At 41.7% G+C, this 19,521-nt stretch overlaps 2 protein-coding genes across 2 annotated transcripts; both read right to left on the bottom strand.

The window, feature by feature from the left end:
- Positions 1–77: 77 nt before the first annotated feature.
- On the bottom strand, positions 78–1,115 carry MYCGRDRAFT_95528 (uncharacterized protein; the record flags this gene model as incomplete). The annotated part of the gene is made up of 1 exon (XM_003849239.1): positions 78–1,115. The coding sequence occupies one exon, from the start codon at positions 1,113–1,115 to the stop codon at positions 78–80; it is 1,038 nt and encodes a 345-aa protein (XP_003849287.1).
- Positions 1,116–2,187: 1,072 nt separating this feature from the next.
- MYCGRDRAFT_95527 (uncharacterized protein) lies at positions 2,188–3,627 on the bottom strand (the record flags this gene model as incomplete). Its single annotated transcript, XM_003849238.1, has 1 exon — positions 2,188–3,627. One exon carries the CDS (start codon positions 3,625–3,627, stop codon positions 2,188–2,190), a length of 1,440 nt encoding a protein of 479 aa, XP_003849286.1.
- Positions 3,628–19,521: the final 15,894 nt, after the last annotated feature.

Genomic DNA, 19,521 nt, shown 5'->3' with positions numbered 1-19,521 from the left:
AAGTTTTGCGCCATGGCGGGGTAGCTTGGTGTCGTCGCCGCCGTGGTGCATGCAAATGGCGATGAGGCGGCGAAAGTTCATTGCCCGGTCGCCTGTAGTATCGCCTTTGATGAGATCGGCGAGGAGGAGAAGTCCTCAAATGAAAGGCGTTCCAAATGCGGTCGAGGTTTCCGATTTCGGAGCGTTTCTGGGTCCATGGAGTCAGTGCGGTACGCGCGGTCTCGTTTGTTCAAGAAGGAGAACAGCTGTCGGAGCAATTTAGGCGACTCGAGAACCCGATCTGGCTTGTACCAGATGATGGCCGCTGCAATGCTGTATGGAGTGGCCTCATGCCACAAGATGTAAGCATGAGAATCGACGCCCATATGGGCAGCACGCTTCGGCTGTGGCTCGCAGAGATCGAAATCGACAGAATGTTGAAGCGCGTCGAGCTTCTTCCAAATAATTGGCGCATCGGCTTCGTCAGTGCACTCATCTTCTGATCCGTTGTTCGAGTCGTCGTCACTTGAGTCAAAGTCATCGGTCAAGATGGTGTGGACTGAGAACTCTGGACATTGGCAGATCTCGACTGCTCGCAGGTGGGGAAATTGCCGCTCTTTCAATTGCCGCACGGCCCGGAGATCAAAACCAGAGCCGTTGGTGACCTCCAGGCGGTAGACGTGAGCGCGCTTGGTGTTTTCGGATGAGGCATGTGAGCCCACGTATAGTGCCAGTGCGAGTTCTTCTGTGCTCATGTATGAGAAGCCGTTGACCGTGACGCCAGCCCGGTGAGGACTGTCGAAGGCGTGGTTATATGACTTGACCAGACGCTCGCTCAGATCTTTGCCGTACGACGCGAGCTTGCGAGTGATGGCAGGACGGCCACTCCTCTTGCCCGGCAGTACATCACCCGCCGCCTCTGAAATTGCCTCCATCACTGTCACGTCGGCGTGTTGTGCAGCTTGACGATCCACCTTTGGCAGCAGCGCAACACTCCTACCGAATATTTCCGGTCGCGTGGACGCCAACAGGGTAAGAAGGCCACCATTTGACAGGATAACGATGTTCTGGTGGTATTCAGCAGACCTCGTTGGTGGGTTGACTGCAGTGTTTGTGGCGTCCCAGATGCCTGGCATCGGGGCGAGAGGTGCGCCAAGTTTTGCGAGCCCAAGCTCGATTGCTGCTTCTGCGGCCACCACGGGAGGTTGGATATGGTGCGGAGATGAGGTGGGACGACTTTGGCGGAAACATATGGGACGGCGAAGTCGGCTCTTTCGAAGCGTTGATCGTGACTGGCGGAAGGATTTTGCTCGCGTGGAGGTGGTGTGAGGACTTCGAGAGCTTTGGTAACATCTGAGACAACGGGTCTTGGAACACGCTCACGCCGATGAGGTGGGATATATGTCGAAGGCACGTTGATAGTGCCAAGCTTGGCGCTGCTGAGTGAAGTGGGGATGGCTTCAAGTTGTGCGGGCGCCAGTGCTTCATACACTTGATCGACAGTAGAAGCAGCGGGAGTGAGCTCTTGACCGGAGGAAGTTGGGTCCCCATGCATCGACGGTGTGTGAGATACCATCGAGGTGTCCGGAGTATCCACCTCTTGTTCTCTGCCTGTGCCACTGCTCCGAGCTGGACTTGATCTCGACCTGATCGGACGACGAAGCTGCGACTCAATATCGGGCGTTGGAGTGTACCGCTCGAAAGATCCTGGGCAGTTCAGTTGTCTTTCACATCATTCAGTGGCTGGCCAACTTTCCACGAGCGTCTCTGTCCGTGTGAGATCGGAGGCTGGTACTGTAGTGATCGCAGGTGGTCCGTTTCGCGCGCAGAGATGTTGTGAGAGTCTGCGGCAAGGGATCCACATGAGGCTGCGACGGCTCCAGGGATGTAGCAAGATTGTGGCGGCTCGGCTGCGTGGTCCTACTGTTGTCCTTCGGTTGGCCTGATGAGATGTCCAGTTCTAGATGTTGTTCGGCATGAGTGGTACTCGATATGGTCAGATAAGCATGTCGACATGACCCGTGGTGTGAGCGCTCTGCTGGTCAAGAGCATCGGGTGTTTGAGAAGTCCTTCTCTGCTTATCGTTTGAGTTGGAGGGTAGCAGGACTGCTTCGACAGAGCATTCCAGCAGGCCGAGTGGCATCCGCAGAAAGATTTATCGAAGCCCAGTCAAGAATTCGTAGTGATCGTGGACGGAAGCTAGGCAATCTATTGTTGAGCCCTATAATCGAAGTACTCCTGTCTTCTCTTCCCGCGCTCGGAGTCGACCACCTGTCGTCGCTGACTTGTCAGCCCCTCATGAATACGAACCATAGGCGTTCGGTCCGTGTGGGCATTCAGGCGAGGACTGTGTGTGAAATGTTTTGGCATTTCTGCACGACCGATATCAAGCACCCATCGTGCTTCGGCTTTGAGACCTGCACGCTCAAGAGCTCTCGCTGTATCGCACAGAAATCCATATGCAACCCACTTCTTGAAAAACTCCCGCACGTGATCTGGTCGAGGAATTGCATCAAGGCATTGTCGCAAGAAGTCCAGCGATAGCAATATATCCGGCTTGGAAGGATGTACTTGCAGCAATCTCACACGATTAAACTCGTAGCCGAAATGGAGCTTATTCCAACGTGGCATTGTTGACACGAAGTTGTCATAAAGTTCAACGTCAGTAGCACGGTTCGCGCCGTTAAACAGTAGCTGTTTGAATATCCAGAGCCCAGCCATTGATTTTCCAAAAGTCATATCGCCGCGTACAAGGGAAGGTCCAGAGGTCGTCTCGAGACTCCACACTTTGTCGAATGCTCGAAGAGATTGGTTGATGCCTCCCGGATCCCAATAGGCTTCTGACTCCACGAGAAAACGGAGTACTGCCGTACGCCACACGGCACGTTCATATGCAGACTGCGACGAAAGCACTCGAGGGCTGCGTGGACTCCTCAGCCATGCCCATATATTGCACTGCTTCTCTTCTGCGACCAGACAGTGAACCAGCGGTCTCAGAAAGCCAACTCCAAGGTCTGCGCTGAGATCAGCAGAGTCAAAGTCTTCCATTAGCCACGCCTCAGCGGCAGACCCAGCACGAGCACTTGAAATCTTCTCGCGTATCCCTTGTCTAGAGCACTCGACATTCGTGGACCAAACTTCGAGACATCTTCTCGCCATGGTCATATCCCGGGAAGGGCTTGAGAAGAAGTCAAGCGGTCGCTCTTGCAATGCGACCGGCAGTTCCTCTCGGATGGTGTTGACATCGATCTTGGTCAGCCAATGTCCGGGCGCCTCGAATCCATGGTATGGCTTGGAAGGGCGGAGGTAGTAGCGATAATACTCTTCGCTGTTGAAATACTGCCCGCAGGTATCGATAGAGGGCCGGCCTTTCGGTGCTGGCTCATCAGGTTTCGAGTCCAGGCCTTTGCGCGATGCTTCGGAGCGGAATAACCGGCTTGCAGTGGAGGCTGTGGGCTCGGTAGATGTCGCAGTGCGCGGCTTGAAGCCTTTGGGCGCATTGAATCCATCGTTTCCAGTGGAATTCCTTCGTCGTTGTGCGGAAAGCGATCCTTGGACTGGGAAACGAAGGCTTGAATCGGCGCATCGTGCAAAGCGCCGCCGGCCAGTGAACAAAAGCACACGCGTGCTTGATGAAAGATTGGCCATCGTCATTGTTGTTCAAAGACGCTAAGTTCAGACCAGGCCCAAATGTCTCGGGGGAGTACAGTCGGAAAGAACGTGTCTACAGCCCGGCCGACCAGTCGCACATGCCAAGCCGACTAGTTAAATTCCGACATTTTCGCGTTTAGGGTCGGCCGAGGAAGTAAGGGGTAGGCTTAGCATTAGTGAAAAATCTTTATACGTAGTATCGCGACGCTGTTTTATAAAATATTACGTAAAATTATACCTTTCTTTATTATAGATTTACTTAAGGCTTTGTATACCGACGGGCTCTATAACGAGGACGATCTTTTCGAGGCTACTTATACGATTACCCTACTAGACGAGAAGGTAGCCTAATATGTTATATAATACGTTTCCGAACGTATTCGCGAATATATTCGAAAACGTATTTATTCTAGCGTTAACTAATATATCGATCCCTATAGGACGTTCCGCTACCTAATACTATTATCGTAGAGTATCGAAGTATCGTAATAATAGTAGTATTTGTTGTTTGTTTGTTTGTTTGTTCCATTTACGTCCTATAGGAGTCTATAACTATGTAGGACGGCTGTCTCGCGATAGCAGTCTATCTATGTACAATCGTTGTTCTCTCGTATCTCTTGACCTTAGGGAAAGACCCGTGCCTAGGATAGTAGCAAGCTAGTATCGAAGGACTTTAAAGAAAGACAAATAAGGAAAAGTAAAAGGAGTGTAGGCTAGACGGTCTCGTCTTCGCCTCTTGCTAGGTGCCAGGACCTAGAAGCAATCTTTATATCCGAGAGAAAGGTAGTAAGGTGTTTCCGGAGTTCTTTATCTTCTACTATTTCTAGTAGAGATTGTGCTTATCGTAGCGGTAGTAGCCTAAATACATTGTAGATAGGGCAGCTATATATGAGGTGTTCTGCTGTTTCTCGTCGTCCGCAAGGGCAGTCTAGCGTCGTTGCGTATCTAAAGCGATAGAGATAGGACTTTAGGTATCCGTGTCCTAATAGGATAGTATAGAAGGTACTAGTTAAAGCGCGTCTTCCTCCTATTCTATGTTTTCCTAGCGAGCTCTATAGAAATCGACTAAGGTAGCTATTTGTATTCCTAGGTACCTTATTAATCTCCTGTTGTCTTACTATTTCGTATCGGGTTTTCTAGACGCTAAAGAGATCGTCTTTTGCGTAGTTAGCCCTCTCGTGTTCTACGAAATGCTTATATTGTCGGAGTCGATAATAGAGTAGTTATATCTATGTTCTCTGTCGTTTTTGCGGAAGTGTCTCTCTCGAGTCCTCGTGTCGGACTTCTCGCGTATCCGAAGGCGCGCTTTAGATAACGAGTCTTACAGGGTAGTTTTCGGGTAGCTTTGCTACGCGTAGAGAGTATAAAATTAACTGTCTCTCTAAGCGTAGATCCGGGGGGAAGAGATTTGACTCTACTTCGGACGGGACGTTTAGGGCAGTACGGAAAACGCCTAGGATCTTTCTATAAGCTTTACTTTATAGAGATACTAGAGGTTTTATACTCTTTTTCGACCGCTACCAAACCGGGGCCCTATAGTCTGCTATTATAGTAACGCAGGCTAGGTAGATCTTTCTTAACGATATAGAAGATAGACCGCGTTCGGTATTTGCTAGTCTTTCTAATTAATAGAATGCCGCTTATGCTTATGCCGATCTTATTATAATATGCTCCTTAAAGGTAAGACCGGCGTCTAGCTAAATCCTAAGCTACCTTATTGCTTTCTTTGCTAGGCGAACAATATCGCTGTTTAGAAGAATTACCGGGCAATCGGACCCTTTCCCTTTTAAGAAGTGTACTAGGTCTATCTTTGCTAGGTCGAAAGCAATCGAGTTCTTCTTTCCTAGGTCTATTAGCCTTCTTGCCTTACGTTCTAGTACCTTAGAGTTCTTCTTAAGGGACGTAGACGAGGTAGATAGTCTAATGTCGTTAACGTAGGAACTAGGAGTAACTCCTTGTAGCGAGAAGAATATGTCGCGCGTATAGATAAGAAAGAGGATAGGAGATATCGGGCTACCTTGCGGAACGCCGATCTCTACGTCCTGGAATTCCTATATCTGTCCGTCGAATGCTATTCGTAGGCGTCTATTACTTATAAACAACTAAACCTAATGTATAAGGCTATGCGGAAGCCTTAACTAGATTATTATTCTTAATAGTCGGTTCTTTGTAATGTAGTCGTATGCTCCTCTTACGTCGAGGAAGATAACTGAAGTCTTCTTTTTCTTTCTTTAATTCTCCTCGATTTCGTTCGTTAAGAGAAGCACCGTATCGATAGCCGATTTCTTCTTTCGCCCTCCTAACTACGAGTCGTGTAGAAGGGGCTTCGTCTTTGCGATAATCCCTAGGCGTTTTGCGAGTATTCTCTCGCTAATCTTACCGAGGCAGTTTAGGAAAGAGATAACTCGGTAGGCCTTAGGGACCGAATAGTCTAGTTTTCCCGGCTTTGCTAGAACTGCGCCTATCGCAACTTTCTAGCATTAGGGGTAGTGTCCTTCGTCGAGTAGCCTACTGTATATATGTAGAAAGGTAATAGGAATAGCGCCGTACGCTTTACTAATAATAGCTTGCGTAATATCGTCTAGGCCCGGCGTTTTTCCTTTTACTATCTTCGTACTATAGGCGGCAGCGAGTTCCTCTTCGGTTAGCGTAGTCCAGCCCTAATCCCCGGCTGTATACGCTTCCTAACGGCTAGGTAGAGGTTCCTCGGCAGGAGGGCGCGGAAATAAGGCTTCGGAGAAGGCCTTATATTTCCCCTCGAAAGAATCTTCGTTGTTTATCGTAGGTATCTGTCTTCGGCTGCTATTCCTAGTATAGGACATAGCTTTAAAGATAGATTTCGAGTCTTCTTTTTCGAGGAAAGCGTTCTAGTAGTTCTTCTTAGCTGTTTTAATAGCTTAGAAGTACTCGTTTCTCGCTTTCGTATACGCCTCTTTCTCGTCTAGCGTCGGCGTACGTCTGTAGGTAAAGGTCTGTCTATATGTTCTAGACATTGTACGGCGTAGCGTGCGTAGCTCTCTATTCTACCAAGGTTTTGCGCAGGCGTGTACTACTTTCTCTAGGATTGCTCCCCGCATCGATTCGGTAATACACGAGGTAAAGGAGTCTGTAATGTCGTCGAGGGAGTTCGTATATTGTTTGTTTGTTTGTTTGTTTGTTCCATTTACGTCCTTTAGGAGTCCACGACTATGTAGGACGGCCTTATAAGCAAGGCAGTAGATCTATTTACAATCAAATTCTTTCGGTATTCTTTAACCTTAGGGGAAACCCCGTGCCTAAGGTAGGACCTGCAAGTAGGATCTGCCGAAGGACTTTAAAACAGCGCAAGACAAAGGAAATCAAACGAGTGTCGTTGTCTGCAGCCGGGGCTACAGAATTTTCGCGCCAAGCTTTTTGTAGAATTTTTAGCGGATCCTTCCGCTTCGTACGTACGCTGCAAGTTCGAAATGTAGTGCAAAAGCAGTGCAAAATGCCGTGCAAAAGTAGTGCAAAATGCCGTACAAAAGCACTGCAAAAGCAGCTAAAGCAGCATAAGCAGCTGTCCAACTCGCTGCCCCCTCTTATCCTTAATACGCCTTTGTGGAACTGCATGCCGCTTCCAAACGCATACAGCTACGTAGGTTGATCGCAGAGTTGTAGATTCCACCGACTGTTCTAGCTCTTTAAAGTGTACGAGGTGCGATTTCGGTTCGGATTTCGAGGAGGTGCGCGTATAGGACAGAGTAGACTGCCTCTTCTTCTTCTTCTTCTTCTTCTTCTTGTTCGTAGCGTAGAGAGCTATTCGTTCGAATCGTGCTGTTGTTCTATAGCTTGTATTTCGAGGCGGATTTCGAGAAGGATTTCGGGCGGATTTCGAGAGGTTTTCGAGGAGGTTTCTTCCAGACTGTCTTGGTTTCCCTTCCGAGGAAGGTACTTACGACGGCCACCGCGTAAAGGTGCAGTCTGTTCGGCCGTCTGGGAGTTCGTATAGTTAATAGACGTCGCCTTGCTTATTAGGAGATCTGTAAACAGTTCCTAATCCGCGGAAGCTATATCTAGTACTACTTTCTTCTGTTAGGCTCGATTTTGCGCGCTAATAAGGTCTATAGATATAGCCTTATAGTCTAAGCCTGTCGGAATCGTTCTCTAGTCGATTTCTTTCGTAGATAAGGATCCTCTTGTAAACGTAAGGTCTAGGACCGACTCTGCGTTTAGGTGCGGCCTATAGAAGGTCCCGACACCTATCGTATTACATAGAGTAAAGCCCTAGTCTTCTATCTACTCTATAAATTCGCGGGCACTAGTAGTATCCTTTCCCCTCGGATCCTAGGACGGGTGTCTAAGGTTAAAGTCTCCTACTAGTAGAGTGTTTAGAAGGAACGTGTTGCGTAGAGAGTAGAGGCTTCTCTCTGTTATTCGTCGGTTTTGCGGGTTCTCGGTATCCCGAAGGTCCTTCTCGTTATAGAGATTAACTATCTGGATCTTGTTGCCCTTCTTGTCTAAAATAACAAAGGAAAGTATGTCGCTGTCGTCTAATAAAATAGGAGAGATATTAACGTTAAGTCTTGTGCTAATATATAGTATTGTTCTTAGCCGGATCGTCGAATCCGTAGTTGTTAGGAATAGCTGGTTATAATCCCGGTGTGCGATAGATCTTGTCTCTTTATAGCCTGTTATCGGGTCTTCTATAGTCTACGGTTCCTAGACTAGTAGAAGGTCGGCTTTCTGCTTAACCGCGACGTCTAAGGTAGACTCTATAGCCTTAATAGATCGGTTAAGATTAACATGGAAGATCCGTAGAGAGTGTTCTAACATGTAGAACGTTCTAGGGGCCTCCCTTTCTGTTGTATACGATCCTTCGCCTTCTCGACTCTTAGGCTGTCCGCGCCTACGTATAGACGGTTTTAAATAGCCCTTTTTGCCTCCTCCTCGGTAGCAAAACCTACTAGAACTGTCGCCCTAGTAAGAGTCCTTCTTCTCTCTTCGTTTGTTAGCTAAATCGGGGTGCCTGCGAGTTTAAGACCTCTATTAAAGGTCTTAATTTCTCGTTAAATGTCCTGTAGGCCCGTTAGCGTATTAAAGTTCGCGGTCGAGACGCCGTAGACTACGACCTTGTGCTAGAGAGAGTCCTCTATTACCTATGCCTCGCCTACGATATCGGTAACCTTAGTAAGGCTATCGATCGTTCGTTAGCGGGCTTTCTCTATTACAAAGTTTAGGACAATGTTACCCCGAACTAATTTCTTTATCGCAAGGACAGCTAGCTCTTAGTCTTCGCCTTTAAGAGCGTCGTTAATTTTGTCTCGGGTTGCGATCTAGTCGAGTTCCTTCTCTTTATCCTTTAGTACAAGGATAAGAGGCATCGGTTCTGCTTGTTCTTTTAGCTTGCTAGCCCTCCGGGAGACGGTCGTCTACTATTGTTATTGTTGTTATTATTGTTGTATTGTCTTTGTTATCGAGGAGGTAGAGGTAGAGGTAGCGGATCCGCTATCTCCCTTAATAACGTCTACGAAAGTAGGCTTCTTCGCCTGTGCTACTAGTTTCTTTATTGTCGTTTCTAGGTTCGAGACTTACTTTGCGAGGATTTAGGACGTTGTCCTAAAGTCTATACGCTCGGTAAAGTGCCGAAAGACTTCGAGAAGGTCGAGAACCCGGGTTTGTTCTTCTAGCATCCTGCCTAGATCCCCCGCCGCTTCGACTAGTAGCTGTCGGGCTTGTAGGATCTTCTCGTTTGCGGGCGTGCGAGAGAGTGTTTGTTTCTTTCCGAGAGAAGGGCTACGAGTCGGGGAGCTACTAAATTCGAAGGGGTTTTGCCTTTTCCTAGGTAGGAAAGGAATGCCGGTTCTTTTTAGTAGTTCCTTCGGCGACGGCAGGGTTTTAAGAGACTTAAACGTAACTTCCTCGTCCCCTCTAGCCGTAGCTTTTGGAGTCTAAGGGGCTAAGCTTGCGTCTATTATTTCCGTCTTGGTAGATATTGTCTTGTTGTTGTTGTTTGTTGTTTAAAAAGAGGCTTAGCAGTCTTACGCCGAGAGGGCTGCTTGTTCGTCTCTATTTTTAATCGCGTTCGGGTCCTAGCCTACTTGCGATACTAGGGCACTCTTCTCCCTATTATACAAAGTAGGAGAAGGTATACTTTAAAGAGGAGAGAAGAGATATATAAATATACCTCTACTTCTAGGAAGTACTCTAGCCTATAGCAACGTACGTCTTTATAGCAGGCTTTAGAGGCGTTCTGCGGGTAGCCGTAGCAGGTTCGGGACAACCTTTGTCTCTAAGGAAAGGTAGGCCTATACTCTATATAGAGTATCTAGCTATACAGCTAGTACTACTACTCTAATCCCTAGAGGTGCAAATTCGTCCTTACTAAACTACACTGCTCCTTTAGCTTCCTCTCTCGGCGGCGTAGGACAATAGGTAACTCTAGTATAGAGAGAACTAAGTATATATGTATGTTTGTATATCCTAGGAATACTGCTCTTGTTTGGCCTTTAGCTCTTTTAAAATTCGACTAAATCAGGCGTTTAATAGCTAGAATAAAAGCTCTCGTCGAGGGCTTTTAAACGGGCTACACGGCGTCCGAATCGGCGGCGTATTAGTTGTATTATGGTGTGTTAAAGTGTTGTAGTACAGGTTGTAAACCTTCCTTGTACAATGCCCTAAACAGGGAATATTTCGAGTATAGGGGAGGTAAGGTCGGAATAAGGTTTCGGAGGTGGGGGCCAAATCCCGGAGTTCAGGGTCCAACTTTCAAAATTTGCACCCTAAAGGGGGCAACAAGGTGAATCTTTAAACTCTAGTAGCGGCGTAGGTTTTGAGGGCAGCGGGGTGAATGCGGGTTCGTTGGAACGGCCTTGATAAGGGCTTTCGAATAGTGCGTGTTTGGTGATGATCGGGTCAATATTGGGTGTGCAATGGAAGTGCGGATGTCGATGTAATAATAGTAGTAGACATCGAGGTAGTATCTATAATACTAGAATATCCTAAGACGTATACGGCCGGCTACGCGTATATTATCGACGCTTAAATAACGCCTAACCTTAAGGCGAAGCTAGAGAAATCGGGGCATTCGGTAAGTAGCGCTTTAACGTATTACTAAACGTATTCCCGAATACGTTTAGTAATACGTTAAGTAATATATTTCTCTTTCTTTTACTTACGATATTCGCTAATATATTCCCTTATAGACCGAGTATTATATAATAAGAGACTATCTACCTAAGGACTCTCGGTATCGATTCCTTAATAACGCTCCGTATATACGTATTATTAGTACTTATAGCGGAATACGGGCTTACGAATATATTAAGCCGTAGTATCTAATATAGAGCTATACCGAGGTTCCTATTAATTACTAGGAGAATTAGGATACCGAGCGGCTACTAATATCCTTATTCGAGAGAGATAAGCGGAAGATCGACGCGAATAGGTAAGTTATATCTATAATATGTTTTTTAATATATTCGTTAACGTGTTCGGGAATACGTTAAACTACCGGTTCGGATATACTCGAACCTTAATATAATCGAAAATACGATCTAGGCCTCCGTAACGCCTAAACATGTTCGCGAACATATTTAGGCGTTACGGAAATTATCGAGAATATAATTTTAATAATCTTCTTAAAGTATAACATATTTATTAACGTGTTCGACATTATGTTGCCTAACATGTTCGTAAACGTGTTTAGTAATATATTACTTAATATATTACTAAACACGTTTACGAACATATTATACTTTAAGAAGATTATTAAAATCGTATTCTCGATAATTTCCGTAACGCCTAAATATGTTCGCGAACATGTTTAGGTTCGCTAACGCCTAACGCTAAAGGGGATAGGCCTAATATAAGGAACCGGACTAAGGAGTCTAATATAGCCGAACGTGTTCGCGAACATATTCTAGCTTTACGAACATGTTCGAGCTTATATTTTACCTCGACTAATAATTTAATAGGTACTATTACTCGATTAAGAGGTCCTTCGAGAGGCGGAGCGCGTATAGTAATAAGAAGGCGGGTATCTCGTAATAACTAAGCTACTAGCCGGTATTCGTACGTAATATACGAACGGTAAGGGTAATATATTCCTAAACGTATTACGGAACGTGTTCGCTAACGTATTAAGTAGACTATTTTAGGGCAACCTAAGGTTTATATTTAATACCGATACTATATACCCTACGCCCGGTAGTATTATATTCGGTCGTTTAATCCTTACGGGGAAACCGATATTAACTATTTAGAGCTACAGTTTAAGGATTCCTATACCCCCCTAATAGAGGCCTACGAGATTATCGAGACTATTATATTAAGGCGGCGCCTATATAGTAAGTAAATACGTTCCTAAATATATTTATAAGTATATTACTTAATATATCCTCTAATACTTTTCTAGGTAAGGTCTATATATAGGGCGAGGGCGAGCTTATTATATATCTATATCCTATAAGGTTCGTCGTTTAGATTCCGAAGAATCTTATCTAAACGCTATATACTATTCTTATCTCTTAAGGCGTTTATAATTATGTTCCGCCGCTACTAAATAAGATACCGATAGAAGTTTAAAAAGAGCTAGAGGAAATTATCGAGCGAATATATAATTCGGAGCTAATAACGGGTAAGCTATCTCGAAAGGCCCTTTAAAGATATTATATAAGATGTTTATAAACGTATTACGTAATACGTTATCGAACATATTAGGCCGCTACTAACTAGTAATAGCTCGGTTCCTCGTTAGCTGATAAGTAAAGGACTACTAGGAGTTAAAGGGGAAGCCCTCCCTTAGCTAGGTTTATAACTCGTTAAATAATACGGCTAAGATTATAGCTTTAATCGATAAATAGAAGGCCCTATACTACCCGGACGGCCGTAATTTCCGTACTATACTCCTAGACTACGAGCGGGAGAAGAGGGATCCTAAGATAGTAAGACCTATCTACCCGAACGTATTCGTTAATACGTTCTAGAACGTATTAACGAACATGTTACTTATTATATCTCCCGCTATATTAGCTAATACGATAAGTAATATATCTAAGGCGTCTTTAACGACTATCTCGGCCCTATAGTACTCCTTTTTTACCGAGTATAGGCCTTTATCTTCTAGGAATAAGAATCGTTCGAATACGATATATCTTTTAAAAGGCTATAGGGCGAGAATCTAAACGAGATCCTCTTTACTATTTTTAAGAAGGAGATAGGCAAAAGTAAGTTTAAGGCATTAATAAATATGTTCTAGAATATATTATATAATATATTTCCCCTTTTTTAGCGGAGCTAGACGCCCTAGTCCGATCTTAGATACCTAGGCGTCTAGCTTCGCTTAAAGGGGAAACCTAATATATTTATAGATATATTTACGAACGTATTTTCCGGCGTATTCGTACTAACTTCGTAGTTATAATAATAGCTCGGGTTATTATTAGAACTAAGAATACGACGACCTACGAAGTTACCTTTCGACGTCTTTTTAAATATATTTAGGAGGTAACAAACTGGCCTATTATATAGAAGTATATATCCGGGCCGGATACGAAGGCCTTCTACGTAGTTATTATAGACTAGAGCGGGACTTAGTATTATAGTAAGGGGAACGGATCCTTTAATACGTTACCGAACGCGTTTACGGATACGTTAACGAACATATTTACTAATCTATTAAATAGGGTTTAGGAACTACCTAGCCTCTATTAATTCCTAGAATCGCCCTTAGTACGAGCACCTCCTCTATACCCTCGTACTCTATCGCGTATACTTTAAACGGAAGATCGAAGAACGAATAGGAAAGTATTAGCCCGAGGACGGTATCTAGTACTAGATACTAGCTCTTACCGATATTTAGTCGAAGGAGGAGTACTAGGCGCTAGTAAATATCCTAAAGAGTATATTTCGAGATATATTACTTAATATATTTAATAATATATTTATTAATACTTTCGCTAATCTATTATTAGACTTCGAGTAAGACGAGCGCGTCTAGAACTAGGCCCGGAATAAGAGTAACCCTATTATTACGGCTACGATTAACCGAAACTATACGAAGATAGATAAAGATCTATACGATCGCGTTCGTAAATATACGAATTCTAACGAGTAGACCGGATATAAGAGTAACGTAATAGGGCGACGGTAGAAAATAAAGCTAGCGATTAAGAAGTAAGGTTCTACTTAATATATTTACGAAGATGTTTACGAATATATTTACTAACGTATCTAGATTCCGGATTCTCGACTTAAGGGACTATAACTAGTACTTTACCCGGAAGAAGTAGCGTACTCTCTATTTATTCCGGAATCTATCTATAGCGTCGCGGTATACCGATATTAATATAAGGGCGCGTAAGTATTAGACTATAAGGGTAAGAATTACGTCGTAGAAGACGTTTATTAATATATTAAGTAATATATTACCTAATATATTCGCTAACGCCTATTAGGGAATAGGCGAAATAAAAAGATTATAGCGATCTAGTAGGTAATTAACGAGCGGTATAACGACGATCCTAACTAGAGGAGCTCCCTAGACTTCGATAATGCCCCTAAATATAATACTAAACGCGAACGGGAGGCTACCTACTTTCTAGGCGAGGAGACTAAGTCCGGCCGGCGTAGGAGTACTCTATCCGAAGGGGCTATACGGAGCGGGAGTATACTAAAGCGCGTAAGGAGGGGGTCTTCCCCTCGAACGCGTTCGTTATTACGTTCGGTATCGCGTTTAGTATCGCGTTTAGTAGCGCCTCTATCTAGTTATATACGGCTAAGCCTACTATAAAGGGCTATATCGGAGAATATTCTATAGGATACTAGCGGAGGAGTAATATAACCGCCGTCTTTAATGCGGGACGACTCCCCTTTAGCGGAATCGTCTACCTCGTTTATAACGGCTACTAATACGTACGTAAATACGTTCGCGAATATATTACGTAATATATTAATATACTTTTTAGGGCCGTACCTTCGCGTAAGGCCGAGAGCTAGGATCCTAATTACTAGGAAAGGTAGAGGGCTATATACGAGGTTTAAATATTTTAGGTAAGGGTTCGGGAGGTATAGGCTAATACCCGGGCGAAGGAAATTAAGAATAAGCGTAAGGAACGAGAGGGTATACCGTAATATATTACTAAATATATTTACGAACGTGTTCCTCGATATATTCGTTACCCTACGCCTACCCCCTTTTATTCTAACCGGACGAAGGAGTCTAGTATAGGGCCGGCTAACCCTAACGAACATATTAGGTAATATATTAGGTCTAGTAGCTATACCGAATGCCTACGCTATAAGGTCTTTTAATTTATAGAGCCTCTATAGGATAAATAGATACTCTTTTATATTATATCTTACCCTATTAAGCCGTAGTTAAATATATACTAGGTATTAATATAGAGGGGACTATTAAGAGTAGTAAAAGTTATAAAGCTTACTTTCGAGTATAATAACTAGATATATTTAATAACTATATATAATTAGGCCCTATATATAAGATATATACTCTTACTTAGTCTAGGCGCTCGAAATATATATAGTAAGGCGTATAATCTACTTAGGAGACCTTTAGAGGTATATACGCCGGATATAAGTAATTAATATATTACTTAATATATTTAAGGGTATATTGCCGAATACGTTTCCCCGACCGTTAGACTCCTTAGTCTAGTTCTCTTTTTTCGGGCCTTTTTTTAGGTAAGGATTAGGCCTAGATTTATAGATAAAATATATTATAGATTACGTTAACGAACATATTGTTAAATATATTATATAGTTAAACATTAGTATTAGTATTTAGTTTTTTCTAAAACTATTAAACGGAGTTTTCTCGCCCTAAAACTTAAGGGAGAAGTCGAACATATTCTCTAATATAATAGCGGAGGTAATACTATTATACGGTAGGAAGAAAAAGAACATGTTCTAGGGTATAGTAAACGTATTAGCGAACGTGTTACGTAACATGTCTATAAACATATTACTCGTAAAGGCTATCGTCCTTAAAGAAGGTCTAGCTTAGGTAGGTCTCGCTAACTAGATCGTTAAAGTAGGCTAAAATATGTTAGTAAATATATTCCTTAATATATTAGTAATGTCTTACTCCTCTAACCGTATTCCTTATAGCTAGTATATAGTATATTATAACCCTAGCTCTTTACTATCTTCTTTATCTCTAGGAAGTTAATCTAAACATATTAGCGAACGTATTACTAGACATATTACGGAATATACTTACCGTATTCTTATTAGGACTACGAGTAATTATTAGAACTTCTAGGCGTAGATCCGGGGCGGTAGGAGGAGCGGGGGCCGGAGTAGCGAACGGCTAAATATATTAGCGAACACGTTTAGGAACGTCTTTATTAATATATTTAAAACTTACTCTAGTAAGCTTAGCCTTAGTAGGGGTCTTAGTCTTAGGAAGGGCTATACTACTACCCTAGCGCTTCTTACTACTAGTTAGAGCCTTATCTATACTAGAATCCTAAACATATTAGCGAATACGTTACGGAAGATATTCGTAAATATATTACCTCGCTAGACTAAGAGTCCTTAGACTTATTACTCTTATCTACTAAGGTCTTAGACTTCTTTACCTACTTCTTAGGGGTGCTATAAACATATTAGGGAACATAATAGCGAACGTGTTAGAGAATATATTATACCGGGCACTCTACTTTCCTTAGTCCTCGTTACGCCTTAACTTTATATACGCCTTAATTATACCCTTATAGAAGGCTATAGTAAACGTATTAGTTAACGTGTTCCTAAATATAATAAAGAATATATTACCCTTAGATTTATCTACTACATTTGCCGCCTAACGTCTAGTACTAGAACCCGCCTAGTTAATAACTTCGAACTTATACTAGAACATATTAGTAAATATATTATAGGACATGTTAGAAGTGCTAACTTATATAGGTCTTATAGTAGTTACGAAGAGCCCTAGTAGTCTTATATACCTTCTATAACATATTAGCTAATACATTACCTAATAGGTTTAGTATTAATATACGCGGTACTAGAGTATAGTCTTCTCTTCCGACTTAGACTTAGAGAGCTCGAGGTCCGACTCTCTATCTAGCGGCTAGGCACCCTTCTACGAACGTATTAGAGAACGCGTTCTATAACGTATTACCTAACATATTATTTCTTACCTTAAGACGATATATAATCTCGCCTACCTAAATGTTCTAGCTTAAGATAGACTTCCTATTCTTCTCCTATAGTATATTAATATATTATTTAATATATTACTAAATATAATATATCTCTTATAATTAGTATCTCCTCGAAGCCTAGAATCGGTATACTATTAGAGTAGTACTTCTTATATTACTCGTATACGGCCTAAACATGTTAGCTAACATGTTTGTTTTCTTATTTAAAATATCCCTTCTCTTATATAATTCTCTAGCTACTTTCTAGATAAATTAGCGATCGTGTTAGGTATCGTGTTCGGTATCGTGTTTAGTTATGTTTATATACGGTTTAGGATAGGAGGGGGGGGGCTATAGGCTCTAATCTTAACGTATTAGTAAATATGTTCCTAAATATATCTAGCCTTACTTTACTTTTAGTATATACGTACATATAAAACAATACCGATATACTTAGATATTACTTTTATAGTATATATACGATAAATAGGAAGTAATAATAGTACTAGAATAGTATAGAATAGTAATAGATAGTCGTTACTTATATGTTAGTATAGGGTATTAAAGAGAGAAAGAATTTAAGTAGTATACCGAACTTTTAAGTAGTAGGCTTAGCACTTAACTAGTCGGCTTAGCGATAACTAATGGTCGGCCGAACTAAATCCTTAGAAAGAATACTCGGATATCTTTTGTTAGTAGAATGCCCCGCCTTAATTACTAATAAGAGCGAATTCCGGATAGAACTAAGCGAGCCGAAGTTACGGACTTCGCGAGGTAATAAGCGGACGTAACGAGGGAAGTAAGTACTAAGGAGCCCGAGCTTACGAGGATAGCGACGGGCGTACGATACCTAAGCGCGTAAGGTATAGGTATATTTAAAAGGTTAGTAAAACTATTTTAAGCGCCGTAGGCTCTATTATAAAGGCGTAGGAAGTCGAAGTTCGCGCTATAAAGTTAAAGTTTGCTTGTAATTTAAGTATTCTTTCCGACTATACTCCCCCGAGACATTTAGAGACTAGGCCGTTAGTTTCGATTTAGGCGCCTATCTATTAAAGATTATAAGCTATTAGATTAAAGAAGAAACTATCTACCTTCTAGCTAAGGTTTTAAGGTACCGATATTAGTTACTATAACTAAATAGACCTACATTTTAACACTCCCCCTTAACCGATAGTCGGTTTAAGTTATAATTAAAAACTCTAATGCCGTAACTCCTAATATCCTTATCCTACTACCTTATTAAAAACCTTAGTTAACTTTAAGGGAAAAGGAGTATAGCTACTAATTCTTATAATCTTAGAATCCTCTAAATTATACGCCTTATCCCTCTTACCTATAATCCTCCCTTAAAGTAACCTATTACTATACTAAGTTAGAAAGGGACTAATCCGTAGAGCTAGCCCTAAACGCTTAGTTATTAGCTAAGCTTCTATCTTATATCTTAAGTCCTTCCGACATACCTTAGATAGCTACCTATTATTATACCCCTTTACTTACTTACTTAAGTATAAGTTCGGCTATAATTATATACTTAGTAATAAATTAAAGGTATCTTTTATCTACTATATCTTATATAATATTAACTAGGAATTTATTAATCTAAACCTAAGAGGTAATCTACTAGTAGTATTAGTTATTCTCGTAGCTAGTAGTAAAGAGCTCTATAGGGATTAGGTCTCTAAGAAATTCTTCTAGATTAGTAAGAACTCGTCGAAAGTAAGGTCTAAGTTATTATATAATATTAGTAATTCTATTTATCTAGGTCTAGTAGTTTAAGTAGTCTAGTTATAGTATCGGTATTCTAGTAAGTATAATAGGTTAAAGAAAACGAACGTCGCTAATTAGAAGTTTAATAATATACTATAGTATACTCTAATTAAAGGAGTCTCTTTCTATACTTTAATTAGAGTCTCTTTCTATATTATATTATATTATCTCGTTATAGTATTCCTAATTTAGTATATAGTAAAGTTCTACGTATTATAGCTATAGTCTTAGGTTCCTATATTATAGGGTCTCTATATTATATTAGTTTCTATAGTAGTTATATTAAGTATAAGTTAGTAAGGTTAAGTTTTTACGTATTTAGGTACTTTTAAAGATAATTACTAGGTTATTTAAAGAGATTTTTAAGCGAGGAATTAATATCTCTCTATACTAATACTTAACCATATAAATAGGGCTCGTACTCCTTTACCGCTCTTAGCCTTTAATATTCTATTTAGGTCTAGTCTAGTAATACTAAGTCCCTAAGTATAGAATTCGAAGGTCCTCTTATCTAGTACCTTAGTAAAGATATCCGATATATTAAAGTATCTAGGAACGTAATTAATTTAGATAAGCTTCTTATTAACTAGTTAGCGTATATAATAAAATTAAGCGCGAATATATTTAGTTCTTTTATATATCTTAGGGTTGTTCGCGATACGAATAGCACTTTAGTTATCTACCTTTAACTTTATTATCTCTTATAGGTATCCGAGGAAATCTAGTATATTTCTTAGCTATACTACTTCTTTTACTATATAGTAAGGCGTAGTATATTTAGCTTCTACTATTAATAGTATAATAATCGTCTGTTTCTTATACCTCTAACTAACTATAGTACTACTAATAGTAAATACGTAGCTACTAATAGACTTACTATTAGATCTATCGCCGGCGTATTCTACGTCGCTAAATCTAAAGATATCGTTACCTCCTCCGTATTCTAAGTCGTATTCTAGTATACCGAGGATATATTAAAGGATTCGCTTTACTTACT

This window comes from Zymoseptoria tritici, chromosome 9 (genome assembly GCF_000219625.1).
Source record: "Zymoseptoria tritici IPO323 chromosome 9, whole genome shotgun sequence".
Classification (NCBI taxonomy): Eukaryota; Fungi; Ascomycota; class Dothideomycetes; order Mycosphaerellales; family Mycosphaerellaceae; genus Zymoseptoria; species Zymoseptoria tritici.
This window is presented reverse-complemented; position numbering and strand designations above follow the sequence as displayed.